The sequence below is a fragment of the Lemur catta genome, chromosome 10 (genome assembly GCF_020740605.2).
Source record: "Lemur catta isolate mLemCat1 chromosome 10, mLemCat1.pri, whole genome shotgun sequence".
Lineage (NCBI taxonomy): Eukaryota > Metazoa > Chordata > Mammalia > Primates > Lemuridae > Lemur > Lemur catta.
The window spans coordinates 6,799,686-6,817,716 of NC_059137.1; the positions used below are offsets into that span (position 1 = coordinate 6,799,686).

An 18,031-nucleotide genomic window follows, 5' to 3' on the forward strand; every position below is an offset into this window, starting at 1 on the left:
CCCGCCCTGCGCGCTCGGGGTGGCTCGGCAGCTGCGGGTGGCGGACAAGCGGAGAGCCGTCGCCCGGCAGCAGGTGGGCGGGGTGCGGGCGGGTGGCGGCGGCCGGGCCTGGGGCTGCCGGCTGCGCTCGGGCCGGGCGCGGCGGCCGTGCGGGCGCGCCATGGACTTCAACATGAAGAAGCTGGCGTCGGACGCGGGCATCTTCTTCACCCGCGCCGTGCAGGTGAGGCCTGGCGCCGCGCCTTGCGCCCGGGGCCCGGATGTGGGGCGGGCGGGGAGCTCACCCTGCGGCAGAAGCCCGAGGGAGCGGGAGAGCCCTTCCCGTGCTGCTGCCACCCAGCTCAGCCCCACTGAGCCTCTGCTCCTTATGCGCTGTCCAGAAAGAGAAAGCTCGGGCGGCCCAGAGCCGGGGTCGAGCGAGGCCTTGGCCCTGTTGCCTGGGGCGAGGTACCAGTGCTCACCGTATGGACTGGCTGGGTTACCCCGCCGCCCTGGCGCCTGTCCAGGGGAGAGGGCACCGGGTGGCTCCTGCCTCCCTGCCCTTGTCCAACCGTGATTCTGACTCCTGGAGGGGCATCTGGAGGCCTGGGTCCCAGGCCTAAGGGTTCGTGCATCCGCCACAACCCCTTCTCCGAGCCTCAGTCTCTGCACCTGTGCAATGGGCAGGTGGTACTGTGATCCCTCAGGTCCATTTTACCCGCTGGATAGTCGGGCTGGAAGCCAGGAACTGTTTCCTTTCGGCTCCATGGGAGTTTGTTTCCTCTTATTCCCTGGGCTTGGGGGATGGGGAGAGGGGTGGGGTGTGGCTGGGTGCCCTCCTTGGGGAGCTGTCCAGGCCAGTAATGCTGAGATTGGAACAAGTCCTATCCATTTGGGGGCAGGGAGAGAAACTGAGGCAGCTTAATGTCATGGGGAAGACTTAGAGTCAGGTATGGGTGGGAACTCACTCTCCTCGTCACCTTGCTGGGCCTCAGTTTCTCAATCTGCAAAATGGGATCAGTGTCTTTCCCTCCCAGGATGGATGTGAAGATTCTGTGGCACTCTGCATGTACGTGCTCACTGAAGGAAAGCTCATTATTGGTGGATAATGTGGTTAATATTGCACCTGTGCAGCATGTGACCTTGGGCAAGTCACTTGTCTCTGAGCTTCAGTCTCTCCTTCTGTAAATCAGATGTGACACTGTGCCTGCCTTCAAGGGTGGCTGTGGGATTCATTGAGATTCTGCAGACCCAGAGCTGGCCCATCTCAGTGCTCTGGGAACAGGTCCTGCTGTGTTGTCCTTGTCCACATTGTTGTTGGCTCTGCTGAGCACAGTCCTCCCTCCACAGAGGAGCCCAGCCCCAGCCAGTCTCTTGGAAGCCCATGTGGCCATGTTTACTAGAAAGCGCTGTGTCCTGTTGAGGATTAGTGTCCCAGTGAGAATTCGCTGCTCTGTGTTCCAAGCCTGGTGTGCATCCCCAGCCCTAGTGGGGATACCAGCACCCCAGAGCCCCTTGGATAGCCCCAGTCCATCTGGGAGGTGGTATGGCAGTCCCCAGGGTTGGTATGGCAACCACACTATCTCCCACATCTGGGAAGAACCTGATCTGCCAGTTTCCTGCTACCACTGGGGCCCACAGAGCCTAGGTGTAGGGAGGCTTGGCCTCAGGGCTGGGCGCAAGGGGGCATTGCTCCGCCTGGTGGGGGCCCAGCCCGCAGGGTCACTTGTACCAGAGTGGGAGCCAGCACTCAGGCCCCAGCCTCCAGGATGGAGGAGGGAGGTGGGTTGGGAGCTTTATAAATAGAGGCTTTCTCTACTCTGCACGCCCACCCCCCTGCTGCTGTTGTCTTGCAGGGAGCAGCCTCAGACTCAAGCACCAAGCCCCTTGCCCTTGGCAGGAGTGGACAGGATGGCAGGCCAGAGGAGAGAGGGGCCTGAAATGTGACCTGGCAGGAAAGGCCACAGAAGGAACCTGCCTGAGGACAGGCTGCCTTGGGGTGGGAGTCCATCAGGAGGGATGGGAGGGAGGTTCTTTATTATTAATACGTGTGTGTAGATGCCACCTCACCAGGTACCAGGACGTGCTGGCTAAGCTCCCAGCCCCTGCATGTATTAAGGACAACTTGAAGAGCCTCTCCCCACCCCCATCTGGCAGGGAATGAGGCGCTGGCCCTGAGATGAGACTCCAGAGGGCAGGATCTCTTTTGCTTGGAGGATTCTGGGATGCTTCCTGCATGGAGGGCCCCTGAGCTGTGCCTGAAAGTAAGGAGGGGCTTGTCACGTTGGTCCAGGTGGCAGGAATAGCCCACATAAGGGCACCAGGGCAGGAAAACCTCAAGTGTATTTGGACAAGATGCCAGTGGGAGTGGGAGTTGCTAGCACTGATACCATTAGTAGTAATAGCAGAGTAGAGTAATAATCATACAAGCCAGAGAGGCAATGGCACCGCCATCATCCAAGCCGGGCAGGCTGCAGTGGACGGGGAGAGATGCCCAGGAGGTCAGGAAAGCCTGGTGGAACTTCGAACCTGCGTGGATGTGGGGTGCCAGGCCACAGGGTGGGCGGTGCTGCTCTCAGCCTTGGTACCAAGGGGAGGTGCTGAGGTGCACATTTACGGTGACACCCTGGTGCCTTCAGGGCAGCCTCTGACAGCTGAGGTGGAACATGAGGCTATATTATTGTTAATGATGACGGTGATAAGACCAGCTAACATCAGCCCCATACTGCATGCCAGCCAAATCTTCTGTGAAATAGATCCTGTTACCCACATTCTCCAGGGGGCACTGAGGCCCAGAGAGGTGACTTTGACTCTCTGATCCTTGGTTTCCCTATCTCGAAAATGGGGTAAATGCCACCCTGCTCAAAGGGCTGGGTGAGGTGAGGCCTTTTCAGGGCCTGGCTGCTAGTGTGCCATAGAGCCACAGCCACAGGAAAGTGGTGCAGGGAGGGGGACAAGCCTGAGGCCCACCCTGGAAGGCCTCAGTTTGGGGAACGTGAGAAGGAAGAGGAGGCTGGGCCGCCCAGGGTGGGGGAGGGAGGAGGAAGCCAGGAGCAGCGGCCCCAGGTGGAAGCTAGAGGCTACAACCTCCGCCTGGCCCCCCAGCCCTGCGGGGAGAAACCCAAGCCCTGCTAAATAATTGATGGCTGCTGAGCCGCCTGGTGGCTCCTGGCAGCCTCTCGCTCCTCACCCTGTAGCTGGAGCTGTCTGGGGCCTCTGGGTGATTCATTACTACCAAGTGGTTCTGGGAAGGGCCTTCAGCCCCTGCCCTGGACCATGCTGACGCTGACTCCAGCACAGGCCTGCCCTTGGCTCAGCCTCAGTGGCAGCATCTGCAAAATGGGCAGCTTGACTGTACCTGCGCTGGAGGTCATGAGTGTAAAGCCCCTAGGGCAGGGTTGGTCAGCAATATCTGTTGTTCCTCATCTTACTCCTGCAGGGCTTCACTCTTTTGCTGTTTGGCGATGACCTTGGGCAAGTCCTTTCCGGTAGCTGGAGAAGGCCTTGGTGTCCCTGTTCGGAAAATGGGGACATTTGTTCCAGGGCTCTTCTAGATCAGAGGGGGCAGGACTTGGGCCAGTTTCTGGTTGTTCCTAGGCGGCCCCCATGGCTCCTGCCAGCTCTGGTGGGGGACACATGTGATATCCTAGGCCTTGGGGAGGCTCTGGCGGGCTGGCAGTGCTCCCGTGCACCATGCCAGGCAGCCAGAGGCAAAACTTTATCCTCCCTCCCTCCCTCCCTCCCCAGGCGGCTCTGCACCCACCAGCTTTTAGCAGCTCCTCATGCGGGACACCAGCACTGCGCCAACCCCAACCTCCATGCATAACCCACATCACAACCCGAGAGGAGGTGCTATTATTATTCCCATTTTTCAGCTCAGGAAACTGATACTCAGGTAGAGCCCCTCGCCCAAGGTCACACAGCTCAACACTGGCAGAACTAACACTTGAATCCGGTCCCTCTGATCCTGGAACCTGAGTTCTTCCCACCCACCTCCATGGCGGCTCCCAGCTGCCCGTGGAGCCCCGTGGTGACCCAGACCATGCTCTGTGCCCCGTTGGTTCCCTGAGCACTTACTACGAAGTGCTCCTTCAGAGTCAGGCTCAAAGGACCCTAGAGATGGCCTCCCAAGGGCTCCTCGTCCTTCTAAGTTGTGTGCCAGATTGTGTAGGAGCGTGCGTTTTTGTGGGGAGCATTCCGTAGCTTTCACTAGATTTCCAAGAGAAGCTGTGATCCCAGACTCTGTCTTGCTTCACAAAGGGGCCAACTGAGGCCTAGGCCAGGCCAAGGCCAAGGCCAAGGCCAACTCCACTGAGGCCAGACCTTCAAAGCCTTGCAAGGTCACAGAGCCTCACCTGCGCGGTGACATCCTTGACCCTGGGGCTGGGTTTCAGCCAGGGGGAGCTTCCGTCCCACCCCCACTTCCTTCTGAGCCCTCCCCGCCTTGGTCCTCCCCACCAGTTCACAGAGGAGAAATTTGGCCAGGCCGAGAAGACCGAGCTTGATGCCCACTTTGAAAACCTTCTGGCCCGAGCAGACAGCACGAAGAACTGGACGGAGAAGATCCTGAGGCAGACGGAGGTGCTGCTGCAACCCAACCCCAGTGAGTGGCCGGGCGGGGAAGCAGCTGGCAGGAAGCCGGCCCTGCCGAGGCCCTGAGGCCATGCAGGTGGGACAGGGCTGTGGGCAGGCTTCAGTTAGACTCTTGGGGCTCAAGGCTGTTGTGGGGGGGATCTCCGTTAAAAGAAAACAGGGGACTCAGTGTTGGGTTCCAAGACATTCTCTGGGACAGGAGAAATGCTAAGTTTTACACAGAGCAATTGAAGAACTGCCTGGAAATGAAAGCAGAGACAGGCAAAACACAAACCTGGTCATTGTCAAGAGGTCAGCGAGGCCAGAGGTAGAAAAGGGCTTGGCCAAAGTCACACTGTGAGCAAAGAACAAGAGGCGCTAACTGCAGGGGGGCCTGCAGGAAAAGAAGGGGGCTTGCAGTCAGAGATCTGCTGTGTAGCTCATCGAGTGGCCGGAGAGCTTTGGGAGCGAGGACCAGGGGATTGCTCAAGTGTGTGTTACGTTCTGGAAATCATATTAATGAGGGAGAAGCAGGCGGGCTTTGACTTCAGCCCCGTCACCCCCAACTGTGTGACCCCAGGCAGATGCTTTGTGTCTCTGAGGCTTCCTCCCCTGTGGAGTGAGGGGTGAATAGCGCCAGTCTCACAGGGCTGAGGTGGGCAAAGCAAGAGATTATTCTGGAAGTCACTAGGCTAGATGCTTCTGTGGGCGGGGCCTGGTCTGTGTCTGTCACCATGGCTGCCGTCTTTGGGCTTGGACTGCAGAGCCCTGTGGCTTTGGCTGCTGTCTCCCCACAGGTGCCCGAGTGGAGGAGTTCCTGTATGAGAAGCTGGACAGGAAGGTCCCCTCACGGGTCACCAATGGGGAGCTGCTGGCTCAGTACATGGCAGAGGCGGCCAACGAACTGGGGCCCACCACTCCGTACGGTGAGCGGACCTCGTATCCTGGGATTGGGGGTCCCAGTCTCTCATGCCCTGATCTTTCCTCCCTCCTTTCCTTCCCTCCTTTGTTTTCTTTCTTTTTAATTATACAAATAATTCCTGAATTCATTCTAAATATAAAAACCTCAATCAATGCAGAAGAAAATAGAGTAAAAACAGAATCTTCCTCTAACCCATTTAGATTTACGTGTATTTTTTAATGGGATCATACTATGTGTACTGTTCTGCAACTTGACTTTTTAACTTGGCATCATATACAGGTATCTGTTCATTGTAGCACTTAGCCATGTTTATCTTTTTTTATTTTTAAATTTTATTGATGTATAATTGATATATCATAAAATATACTTGTTTTAAGTGTATAATTCAGTAATTTTTACCAAATCGAGAGTTGTACAGACATCTCCAATTTAAAGAACATTTCCATCACTCCCAAAGTCCCTCGTGTCTGTTTATTGTCAAGCTCCGTTCCATCCCCTAGCCAACCACTAATGTGCTTTTTGTCTGTATAAATTGGCCTTTTCTGAACGTTTTACATAAATGGAATCGTATCAATTGTTTTTTGCACCTAGCTTCTTTCACCTAGCACAGCGTTTCTGAGGGTCATCCGTGTTGCAGCCTGTTTTGGGACGTCATTCCTTTTTATGGCGGAATAGTATTCCACTGCCTGGGTGTGCCGTAGTTCCTTGAGCCAGTCACCATTTGAAAGACACTTGGGTTGTTTCTCCATGGACGTTCACAGACGAATCTTTGTGGGGACATGTGTTTTCACATCTCCTGGGTATATACTTAGGAGTAGAATTGCTGGGTCATTTAGTTTAACAAAATTGCCAAACTGTTTTCCAAAGTAGCTGTATGATTTTACATTCCTATCAGTGATGTATTATTTCATTTTCAGTTATTTGTAGATTTTCTAGGTTTCCTTCTGTTGTTGATTTTAATTTAATTCCACTGAGGTCAGAGAATGTATTTTGTATGACTTTAAGCCTTTTAAATGTGTTGAGACTTGTTTCATGGCCTAGCATATGGTCTATCTGGGCAATGTTTCATGTACGCTAGAGAAGATTGTGTACTATGTTGCTGTAGGGTGTTGCATAAGATGGCAGGCCCAATTGGTTGATATTGTCAAGTCTTTTATATCTGCTGATTTTGTCTTGCTGTCCGATTTATTATTAAGAGTAGAGTGTTGAAGCCTCCAAGTATTGTGTTGTCTGTTTCTCTTTTTAGTTTATCAGTTTTGCTTTGCGTATTTTGGAGTTCTATATGCTATGTCTAAATGTTTATAATTGTATATCTTCCTGATGAATTGACTCATTATCATAAAATACCACTCTTTGTCTCTAGGAAAATTTGTTGTTTTCCAGTGCATTTTGTCTTACAGCCACTTCAGGTCTCTTCTGGTTACTGCCTGCATGGTATTCCTTTCTCCATCCTTTTACTTTCAACCTATTTATGTCTTTAACTCTAAAGTGTGTCTCTTATAGACATCATATATTTGGATGTTTTTGAAAAATCCAGTCTGATAATCTTTCTTTGGATTGGAGCGTTTAATCTATTTACATTTAATGCAGTTATTGATGTGTTTGGATTTACATAGGCCATTTTGCTGTGGTGTCTCAGGTCATTTTTTCCCTCTCTTCCTCCTTTACTGCCTTGTTTTGTGTTAAAGATATTTTCTTGTGTGACATTTAAATTTCTTTGTTGATTTTTTTTAACTTTAAAAAGTTTTCTTAGTCTTATTCTAAGTGTTACAATATGCATTTTAACTTATCACAATCTACTTCTGAGTAATATTAATTCCAGGAAAATATGGAAACTTTGCTCCAATATAACTTCCATTCCCTCCCCCTTTCTTTGTGCTATTGTTGTCATGTATATTACATCTCTATATGTTATAAGCCCAACAGTAGTTTTATACTTGTTGTTTTACATAATTATCTTAAATCAGGAGAAGAAAGGAGAAAAAATATATTTTATATTTACCTATGTAATTACCTTTACTAGTACTCTTTATTTCTTTACGTGGATTCAGATTACCTTTTGGTGTCGCTTCCTTTGAACCTGAAGTTTTTCTTGTATGGCAGGTCTGCTGTCATTCTTTCAGTCTTTGTTTATCTGGGAATGTCTTTATTTTGCCTTCATGTTTGGAGGATTGTTTTGATGTATATAGAATTCTTGGATGAGCTTTTTTTCTCCCCCCTTCACTTTTAACATATCATCTCACTGCTGTCTGGCCTCCAGTGTTTCTGATGAGAATTCCAATTGTTAATCTTATTGTGGCTCTCTTGTACATAAAGAATTATTTTTCTCCTGCTGCTTTCAGCGGTTTGACTATAATGTCCTTGCTGTGGATCTCCTTGTGTTGTTTATCCTACTTGGAGTTTCTTGGATATATAGATTGACAGTTTTCATCAAATTGAGGATGTTTCCAGCTGTTATTTCTTCAAATATTTTTTCTTCCTTATTTTCTTGCCTTTTGGGATTGTTATTACTCAATATGTTGGTTCACTTGATGGTGTCCCATAGGTCTCTGAGACTGTTCACTTTTCTTCCATCACTTTTTTCTTCCTGTTTTTCACATTGGGTAATCTCTGTTGATCTATCTTTAGGGTTGCTATTTTTCCTTCTGCCAGTTCAAATCTGTTGTTTAGCCCTTCTAGTGAATTTTTCATTTCAGTTATTGTACTTTTCAACTCCAGAATTTTCATTTGGTTCTTTTTTTATAATTTTTGTCTCTTTATTCATATTTTTTACTTGATGAGTCATTGCCATCATACTTTCCTTTAATTCTTTCAACATGGTTTCTATTAGTTTTTTGAACATACTTGTAATATGTAATAGCTGTTTAGAAGTCCTTTGCTAAGTGTAACATTTGTGCCTTCTTGGAGACAGTGTTTATTGATTGCTTTTTTCCTGTGTATGGACCACACTTTTCTACTTCTTTGTGTGTCTCATAATTTTTTTGTCAAAATCTGGATATTTTAGGTAATATATTATAGCAGCTTTGTATTCCGATCCCTCCAGGGGTTGTTATTGCTGTTTGTTTAGAGACTTGCCTGAGCTAATTGTTTAGAGTCTGTGTCCTCTGCAGTGTGCAGCCACTGATGTCTCTGCCTTCGCCCCCCCACCACCCCTTTTTAAATTATTCTTTTATTTTTAAGCTTAGCTTAAGTTTAGCAACCTAGGGGTTGCTCCTGGGTGAGCATATGTTAGTGATCAGCCAATGATTGGTCAGAGGTTGTGCTTAAACATTTTGAGCCATTAAAGCTTTACCAGTAAATTTGTTCAGTGAGTTGGGGAACACATTCCAAGTTCAGGCAGCTTGTAAGTCTGCCCCAGCTTTAACTCTGTGAGTGTACAAAGCTTCCTGCTCAGCCAAGCATAAGCAGATAGCTGGGGTTCTCTCCAGTCTCCCCTGAGCATGCTGCACAGATGCACAGCCTTCCAGACCACCAGAGGTGTCTGGGAGCTTACCAAGGCCCACTCTGTGTTTCCTGGATCACCTGTTCTGGCAGGTGTGTTATGTGTCTGACCAGTATTCCCACTTCAGGTTAGCTGCGATATTGGTCTTTCCCTCTTATTCGCCATTGAAGTTACTGTTGATTCCAGCATTGTCCCATGGGTTTTTGTGTGCTTTGGCTCCAAATCAAGTCAGCTCTCTCCAGCAGCAGAACTGCCGGCCTCACAGCCTGCCCTTCCTGGTAGAGCTACAGAGCCACAGAACAGGGGGAGGTGGGAGCACCTGCACGCTGAAACGCCACTCCCATTGTTCCTACCAAGGTCTCTCATTTATCTTGAATAAATATTTCTCAGTTTGGTTTTTTGCCTTTGGACGATTTCCAGAGTCTGGAAAGGGATGTTTTTGACAGGTGTGTCTAGTTTTATTATTAGTTTTTTAGGGAGAAGATTTGTTGAGCTGCTTCTTCTCCATCATTCTGGAAGTCCCAGTCCAATCCTCCACCCCAATCTTTTTTTATTTATTTTTTCATAGACAGGGTCTTGTTCTGTTGCCCAAGCTGTCCTCAAACTCCTGGGCTCCAGCAGTCCTTCTGCCTCAGCCTCCCGAGTAGCTGTGACTACAGGCATGTGACACCATGCCTGGCTAAGCTTTTTATTTTTTGTAGAGACAGGGTCTTGCTATGTTGCCCAAGCTGGTCTTGAACTCCTGGCCTCAAGTGATCCTCCTGCCTCAGCCTCCCAAAGGGCTGGGATTACAGCCATGAGCCACTGCACCCTGCCTAACCCCCCAGTCTTTTTAATGGCTACACAGCCATTAAATAGTTTGGCTGCCTCACTGTTTCCGTATTGGTCCCCGGCTGATGGCTACGTAGGTTGCTTTCACTGTTGCCAGACGCACCGTCAGCACCGAACGCCCCTGCTCTGTCCTTCTCAGCGTGTCTTCTCCTGAGCTCTCCCTGCTGCCTGCGGGTCAGAGCAGCCTGAGCCCAACCTTCTTCCTCACTTCAAGTCTGCTTTCTCAGGGAAGACACTGATCAAGGTGTCCGAAGCTGAAAAGCGCCTGGGAGCTGCAGAAAGGGACTTCATCCACACGGCCTCCGTCAGCTTCCTCACTCCCCTGCGAAACTTCCTGGAAGGGGACTGGAAGACGATCTCGGTGAGGGACCTGGGACCGCTGTGCCTCCTGGTAGCCATGACAGCCCCCTCCTCAGATCCTTTGAGCACTCTCCTCACAGGTCCCCAGCTCTCTTCCCATGCAGGGGACCCAGAACTCCTGGGGCCTTTCTGGAAGTGGCTCCTGTGGACTAATGACTGGAGTGACCTCCTGTCTCTGGGCTTCGGTTTCCCTGCCTTGACCAGAGATCCCCATGGGCCAGTCTTGCCACAGCTGCGGGTCTCCCAGGGCTGCCCAGGGTCTCACTGCTCCTCCTGCCCCACCCTCCAGAAGGAAAGGCGGCTCCTCCAAAACCGGCGTTTGGACTTGGATGCCTGCAAAGCACGGCTGAAAAGGGCCAAGGCCGCGGAAGCCAAAGCCACGGTAGGTGTCCCCTCTGGCCTCCTGGCCCCAGGCTCTGGTTGGAGCGCAGGGGCAGGGAATGTGAAGGGACCTGGTGTTTGGCATGATCTCTCTTCCCTCTCCCTGGCTGGAGAGGCATGGCTGGTGGGTGCTGGGCTGGCCTGGCCACTTGAGGCCACGCCTCTCTGCTTCCACCCCACAGGGAACCCTGGTGGCCCCAGAACTCTGGGCCCCAGGGCAGACATTTATGGGGTGGGTGGACCAGCAGCACCCCCATCTGGGTGTAGGGCACCCCACACCCCCCCGGACAGCCAGCTGGAGTCTCTCGCATGCCCCTGCCCTGCCCTCCTGGATGCTCAGCTCTGTCCCTGGCTCTGCCTCGCTGTGGCTCCCCTTACTAACGCCCCCACCTGCTGTTTGAACGCTGGGCCCAGGGTGCCCTATGCTCAGGCATGCCACGGTGGTGAGGAGAACCCCGGAATGGGACTGCCCACCTACTCAGGGGCAAGTCTGAAGGGCCCTATCAGGCAGCCCCGTGAGACTGGGTGGGGCCGGGGCCGTCCCAGGTCCCCCTTCTCTCCCAGCTCACTGAGGCCTGTTCAGCCTGGCTGGGCCAGCGGGACACAGCAAGGGATGATTTGACCAGGGCTAGGCTGGGATTCGGGGAGCTGGGCCTGAGGGTGAGCCTACTCCTGGCATGCCAGGCTGCTTGGGGGGTGCAGGGGCCTAAAGGCCACCTCATGCCCTGCAGAAGGAACTCCCAGGCCCACAGCATGCTGAGGAGACTGCCACCCATGGCTGCCCAGGCTCTGAGCCCAGCTCCTAGCTGCCCGTGACAGCCCTGGCCCCAAACCTGCCTTGCATTCCCCTCCCACAGTGTGGCCCCAGAGCCCCAGGGCCATGACTGGGCCTGCACCACCCCTGGCAAGAGCCATGGGCAATCTCTCAGCTCACTCAGGCGTGTGGGGTCTAGACTGGAGGGTAGGGCTCAGCAGGTTGGGGTTGGCTAGGGTGACCTGTGGCTATTGGCATGGCCTCTTCTAAGTCACCGAGACAGGACAGTCTCCCCAGTCACTCAGGGCTGGACAACCTCTCTCAAGTAACTCGGCCAGAACAAACTCTTCCTCCATCAGCCAGGCCAGGGAGCCTTTCTGTAGTCACCGCAGTGGTGTGACTTCTTCACTTGCTGGGCCCGGACATCCTCATGCCTGAGGCTTGGGCCAGGCCACCCTCTCCAGAGCTAGGACCTGGCAGTACCAGGAACAGCATCCCAGAGGACTCAAGGCTCCCAAAACACACACACACACACACACACACACACACACACACACCCCACTACACACACACACACACACACACACCCACTACACACACACACACACACACACACCCCACTACACACACACACACACACACACACACACTACACACACACACACACACACACACACACTACACACACACACACACACTACACACACACACACACTACACACACACACACACACACACACACACACCCCACTCCACCCCCTCCCCCGCCCAGTACTTCTTCGGAGGGCGGCCGTGCGTCCTGCGCCTGTCCACCCCGCCTTCCCCCTCCCACCGGGGCCTGGGGGGCCTGCTCCCGCCTGCGCTGTGGACTCACTAACTCTTTGTTTTTGTTCCTTTCTGTTCTGCTTTGGGTAACTTGGCTCAGTGTGAGGGAGATGTGAGTATACCTGTCCACGTGCTGTGCTGCTTCTGGTCTGCCCGTCGCACCCGGGGGCCCACAGTGTTGTGGCCGGCCCGCGTCCCTGGGCAGTTTGCAAACAGCTGGTCTCCCCACCAGAGCCTCTACCGTGCGGAGCTCTGGTTTAGGGGGGTTGCCAGGCGCTGGAGCCTGTGAGTCAGCTTTTTGCAAATGTTGAAAGCCTGTCACTCTGTCTGTCCATGCATCCATCTGTCCACCCTCATTGTGGGGGAGGGGCCTGGCCCTCGAGGCAGGAGCGAAAGATGTGGTGTGTGGGGGTTCTGGGATGGAGGAAGCTATGGTGGGGACAGGATGGGCTTTGTGCGGGGGACTGTGGAGCTAACGGGCCGTCTGAGTGCGACTGGACCAGGGAGGAAGGGGCAGGGCGGGGACCAGTCTGTGGCTTGCCCAGAAGCAAGGGCTGTGGCAGCAGCTATGAGCTGTCTCCTTGTGACATCTGCTCTCAGGGGCCACCCTCTGGCGTCCACCCACTTGGTCTTCGTCTGGACTGTCCTTATCTCCAGGCGGTAGGAGTCCGGAGAAGGGGCTTCATGTTGTATTTGTCTGTTGTCCTCCTGTCCCTGGGGCCGGGGCCTCCTGACATCTCCTTGTGGGAGACTCTGGGGCAGCCTCCTGGCTCTGGCCTTGGCCCTGGCCCTGGCCCAGGGTGACCCCCTCCCCCCATGAACTCTGTTCCCCGCCAGACGGTGCCTGACTTTCAGGAGACTAGACCTCGTAATTACATTCTCTCCGCCAGCGCCTCCGCGGTAAGCGCCCCACCCCCGCCCCGGGACGCCTCCCCCGACCCCTGCGCCACTGGCCCCAAGCGCTCTGGAGCTGGAGCGGGCGGTAAGGCAGGGGTGCTGCGCGCGCGCAGCCGGCCCCCACCCCTCCACCAGCCTGGCTCCCTGCCCTGTGACCACGTGGAGGGACGTGCTGCTCCCTGCACAATGCTGGTGATAGTGGCTCCTCCGCAAGCTAAACAGAGGAGCGTGGTGGACTTAGGACAGAAGCTGTCCCCTCTCCAGGGGCCCTGAGAGTCTTGCTGTCCCTACCCCCACCACCTCTGAATGCCAGGCCCTGGGTGGGCCCCGAGGGCACAGGAGGAGTTCACAGACCCCTAAAAGACAGGCTGCGAGGACATCTGCTAGGTGTGTGAGGCAGAGGAGAGGGGGTGGGAGGGCAGAGGGCCCCGCGGCTGTGCCAAGGCCAGAGGCTGGGGAGCAGGGCCTGTCCTGGGGAGGCGGGCAGGGGGTGGGCCAGGAAGTCTCCGTATGTCTTGATGTCTGTTGTTTTTAGTTTGGTATTTACTGTTTAGTTTGGGAACTAGGCCAGTCGCACCTCTCCCTCATGCCTATCGAAACCACTGCTGTGCCTTTTCTGCCCCTTCTGTCCCTTCCATCTCCCCAAAGGGGAGACCCTCTGGCCCTCGCCCATCATGAGCATGCTGCCAAGTGTCATTGATGCAGTTGTTCCATGGCTGGGTGACTGTCCCTCGAGGCACCAGCCCTGTGTGCTCTGGCAGGCCCGTTGCAGGCGTCCGGCACTGCGCAGGCGGCGGCTGCTCCTGCTGTGGGCTCCCCAGGCAGCACTGGGGTCCACGCGGGTTTCCGCAGGGACTGTCCACGGGGGCTGCCTGGGTTCACGGTCCACATTCTAGATTATTGTCTTAGATTGGGTCTCCAGAAGTGGGCAGGAGCAGTGGGCCTCCTAAGTCATGGTGGGGAGGGGGGGGTCTTTCGTTTTAGTCCTTGGATGACCCTTCCCACCCTCCTCACTGGGCTGCATGGAAGGAGAAACATCCTGGAGGGTGGAGACTGCCCTGTTTTTTTCTTTTGCCACTGAGCCCCATTGTGACTCAGGCACGAGGCTGCCTTTCTCTGCCAGAGGTCAGAAAGTTCAGTGACTGTCCCAGGGCCACACCGCCCTGCCTCCCAGCCCACTAGCCTTAGCCAAGAGTCAGGGTGGAGTGGGGGGCACTCAGTCTCTCTTGAGACCCCACTCAGAGACTGGGGCTGACACTGGAGGAGAAACACAGGCAGGACTTCCCGGCTGGCTGTCCCCCTCCCTGCATGTGGCACCCTGCTCTCACACTGGGCCTCACCCTAGCCTCCGCTCCTGGTTGGGCGGGGGTGGAGGGGCAGGGTGGGCAGACTAGGGCCTCTGAGAGCTGGGACAGGGCGCAGGCTCTGGGGTCTAGCTGTCCTCCCCTGCCCCGCTGACCGGTGCCCACCTCCCCTCCCCTGCTGACCGATCCTGTTGTGGTCTCCGCAGCTCTGGAATGATGAGGTGGACAAGGTGAGTTGAGGCCTGAGGGGCTGGGGGGAAGCAGGGGTGGGATGGGCCCAGGCATCCCTCCTGGCAGGGCCCTGCCCCACACCCACTGGGGCTGCTGTCAGGGGCGAGGGGTGACTGCTTTCCCTCTGCGGGTAGTAGCCCTTGGGAGGCATTTGCTAGTGGATTTTCCTGATGGGTGAGAGAGGGAAGGTCTGTCACTGCACCTGCCCATGGGGGTCCTGAATGGGGCTCAAGCTTCTGCAGGGGTCAGGGCTCCAGGTATGCAGTCAGGTAGACCCAGATGTCTCTGCATCCCCTGGGGAAGTGACAGGCTGCTCTTCAGGGCACAGGGGTAAGCTGAGGGGAGGGAAGCTGGGCAGGCGATGTGGGTGCTCACGTCTGCCCTGCCCTGTCCAGGCCGAGCAGGAGCTTCGAGTGGCCCAGACAGAGTTTGACCGGCAGGCAGAAGTGACCCGTCTCCTGCTGGAGGGAATCAGTAGCACTCACGTGAGTCCGGACCTTGACTGCCCCCTCCAGTAAAACCCATCCACAGGTAGGAGTGAACCTGAATCTCAGGAGGCAAGCAGAGCAGTGCTGTCCCTGAGTCCCTGAGGGTGGCTTTTAGCGTGACCAGAGGGGCTTTCACAGAGCAAGTCCCACAGGGTTGGGTGTCACTCTCTGCCCCCAGCAGAGCAGGCAGCTGGGACAGAACACACGGGAATGCTGGACCGGGGTCTGGCAGAGGACTAGGGTAGAGATGGAATTTTTTGTCCCAAGGCTCTGCTCACCCCCCGGGGCAGGAGGCTGGAACTCAGCACTGCCTCTTCCCCACAGGTGAACCATCTTCGCTGCCTGCACGAGTTCGTCAAGTCTCAGACAACGTACTACGCGCAGTGCTACCGCCATATGCTGGACTTGCAGAAGCAGCTGGGCAGGTGTGGGACGGGCACTGGGGTCCCCCAGCTCCCAGACCCACTGGGCAGTGGGAGCTCCTCCGGGCAAGGGCCTTCTCCCTGGGAACTGAGGGTCCCTGCACACACAGCCTGACTGGAGGGCTCTGCCCAGAACCTGCTCTGGGCTTGGGCACCGCATGTGTATGAGGCTGAGGTGGCTGGCCTTGGTGACCACTGAGTCCCCTGGAGCTCTGAGAGCAGTTTCTAGAGAATGCTTGGGGTGTGGAGGCTGGGGCCGGGACCATCTCACTCTTGCTTTGCTCTTCCCTTTGTGCTGCCAGCTCCCAAGGTGCCATGTGAGTAACGAGGGCATCTCCTGAGACTGGGGAGGGGCCCTTGCCTTTGGGGTATCTTGGGGAGGGGGCTGTGGGACTCCCTCAAGGGCACAACTCCTGCCTGCTGAAGTGCCCCCTCCTCTCCAGATTCCCAGGCACCTTCGTGGGCACCACAGAGCCCGCCTCCCCACCCCTGAGCAGCACCTCACCTACCACCACCGCGGCCACTATGCCTGTGGTGCCCTCTGTGGCCAACCTGGCCCCTCCAGGGGAGGCTGCGCTCTGCCTGGAGGAGGTGGCCCCCCCTGCCAGCGGGACCCGCAAGGCCCGGGTGCTCTATGACTATGAGGCTGCTGACAGCAGTGAGCTGGCCCTGCTGGCTGATGAGGTGGGCCTGGTGCCATGTGGGGGGCAGGAGCAGGCTGGATGAGGAGCCACCAGGGAACCAGGGCTGGGTGCATGGGACCTGGGGGGATGCTGGGTGGCGGCAGTGAGGGGGCCAGGAGGTTACGAGGGGGGTCTAGCTCTGAGGAAGCAATCCTTACTCTGCCAGGTCTCAGCAGAGTGGGCGAGGTGGTGAACACCTGCCACTGAAGGTATAGACACCCTCATCATGGGGAGGTAGTGGCTCTGTCCCCACTTAGACCTGGGGCCAGCTCTGCCTTTGGCCAGGGCATGACCTTCCCTTTCTGCCATCCTCTGCAGCTCATCACCGTCTACAGCCTGCCTGGCATGGACCCTGACTGGCTCATCGGCGAGAGAGGCAACAAGAAGGGCAAGGTCCCTGTCACCTACTTGGAACTGCTCAGCTAGGCAGGCCCCTTCCTGGGCTCCTGCCCATTCTGGCCTGGGCGGGAGAGGACAGGCACAGCCCTGCCACTTACCTTGTCTGCTGGCGATGCAGCTGCTCAGGATGGGGAGACTAGTTCATCCCATTCTGCCCATGCCCCGGTTATCAGCTGTGAGGGGGCCCAGGAGGCTGAATGGCCCCAGCCCTCCCCTGGCCCTGCTTCTGCCCTGTGGTTCTGGAGCCCCCAACCCTGCCTGCACCTCCTGAGCACCCCAACCCTCCCGGCTCCTGCTAAGGAGGGAGGGGCTGCCTGCAGCAGCTGCACGTGGCACCTGGGCCAGAGTGGGGGCAGCCACAGACGGGCCTAGGAAGCCCTGGGGCACCCTTGGCAAGAAGAGAGCCCCTGCCGTTTAGTTGCCAAAAGCAGCAAAGGGGAAACTGGTGACAGCCAGGGCTCTGGCAAGGAGGGGAGAGCCTGGCAGGAGCCAGGGTTGAGCCTGGAGCAGCATCTTCCGGTGCTACCCTGCCCCTCCCACCCCTCACAGCTCAAGCCAAGTCTGGTGGCTGCAGCCTTCACCTCTCCACACTCACTTTTTAACTGGTATTTCTACTTCTGCCTGTCGCTTGCTCTCTAGCCAATGACGAATAATAAACCCTCCTCTTGCGTGAGTTGCCTGGGCTCCTGTCCAGGGGCGGCCCTGCAGGTGGGCAAGGGAAGGGCAGACTTCCACTTCGCCCCACTCTTTCTGGGTGGAGTGACCTGCGGAGTGAGCAGGGTGCCCTGCAGCCGGCCCCGCAAGGCACTGGTGCAGTGGGAAGCGCGGCCTGCCTTCCTCATGTGGGGCTGTGCTCAGAGCGCACTGCTGTTCCCAGACGTGAAGCTGCACAAGAAACATTTCATTCCTAAGAAAAACATTCCTAAATTTGGGTTGTGGACTGTAAAACCTGCCTGACAGTTTAAGCTCCAGTCGTTGGTGGCTGTCAGCACTTTCTGCTGGTCACTGAGCCTAGCACGTGGCCTACATGTTCTCACACTGTCCTCAGCGACCACATTTTACAGGTATGTAAAGATAAGACAGTCACCTCCTCTAGGGACAACTGCCAAGTGGCTGAGCAGATACTCAAGCCCAGGTCAGTCTGATTCTAGAAACCTCTAGACAGCCCTTAGTGGGGCCTTGCACTCTGACTTCAGTCCTGAGGAGGCCAACAGCTGTTGGGCTTCTGGAGGGGGGACGGGAGAGGCAGGGGCAGAGCTGTAAGTAGGAGCCACAGAGCTTCAAGAAGGGCCACACCCACAGATGAGCTGGGCACGTGGACAATGGTGGTCAAGGACAGGACAACAAAAGGAATATATGACAGTGTCCACCCCGCATGCCCCTCTGCCTGAGGACACTAGCAGAGGGGTGCGATGAGTCAACCCCGATGAGTATCCTGCCTTCCCAAGCCACTGCCTGGGCCCCTGGCCGAGAGAGACTCCTGTTTAAGGTTCTGAGAGTGGGCTTGTCATTCCCAGGCCTTGAAGTCACATATGACACAG

At 55.4% G+C, this 18,031-nt stretch overlaps 1 protein-coding gene across 3 annotated transcripts; it reads left to right on the plus strand.

Moving 5' to 3' along the window:
* On the plus strand, positions 1 to 17,163 carry SH3GLB2 (SH3 domain containing GRB2 like, endophilin B2). Of its 3 annotated transcripts, XM_045563237.1 has the most exons (12): positions 1 to 223; positions 4,441 to 4,582; positions 5,349 to 5,477; positions 9,974 to 10,107; positions 10,396 to 10,488; positions 12,904 to 12,966; positions 14,474 to 14,497; positions 14,894 to 14,983; positions 15,311 to 15,411; positions 15,711 to 15,725; positions 15,852 to 16,092; positions 16,410 to 17,163. In XM_045563237.1, the coding sequence occupies exons 1-12, from the start codon at positions 161 to 163 to the stop codon at positions 16,515 to 16,517; spliced, it is 1,203 nt and encodes a 400-aa protein (XP_045419193.1). In that variant the 5' UTR covers positions 1 to 160; the 3' UTR covers positions 16,518 to 17,163. The 3 variants fall into 3 exon arrangements, with proteins under 3 accessions (XP_045419193.1, XP_045419194.1, XP_045419195.1); XM_045563238.1 differs by lacking the exon at positions 15,711 to 15,725; XM_045563239.1 differs by lacking the exon at positions 12,904 to 12,966 and having other exon boundaries at positions 19 to 223.
* The last annotated feature ends 868 nt before the right edge of the window (positions 17,164 to 18,031 follow it).

Bases quoted from the DNA above. Each gene is read 5' to 3' on its own strand.
- SH3GLB2 (XM_045563237.1), top strand. From the start codon at position 161: ATGGACTTCAACATGAAGAAGCTGGCGTCGGACGCGGGCATCTTCTTC. The intron at 14,984-15,310 runs GTGAGTCCGGAC...TCTTCCCCACAG, and splicing joins AGGGAATCAGTAGCACTCAC to GTGAACCATCTTCGCTGCCT. The intron at 16,093-16,409 runs GTGGGCCTGGTG...CATCCTCTGCAG, and splicing joins TGGCCCTGCTGGCTGATGAG to CTCATCACCGTCTACAGCCT.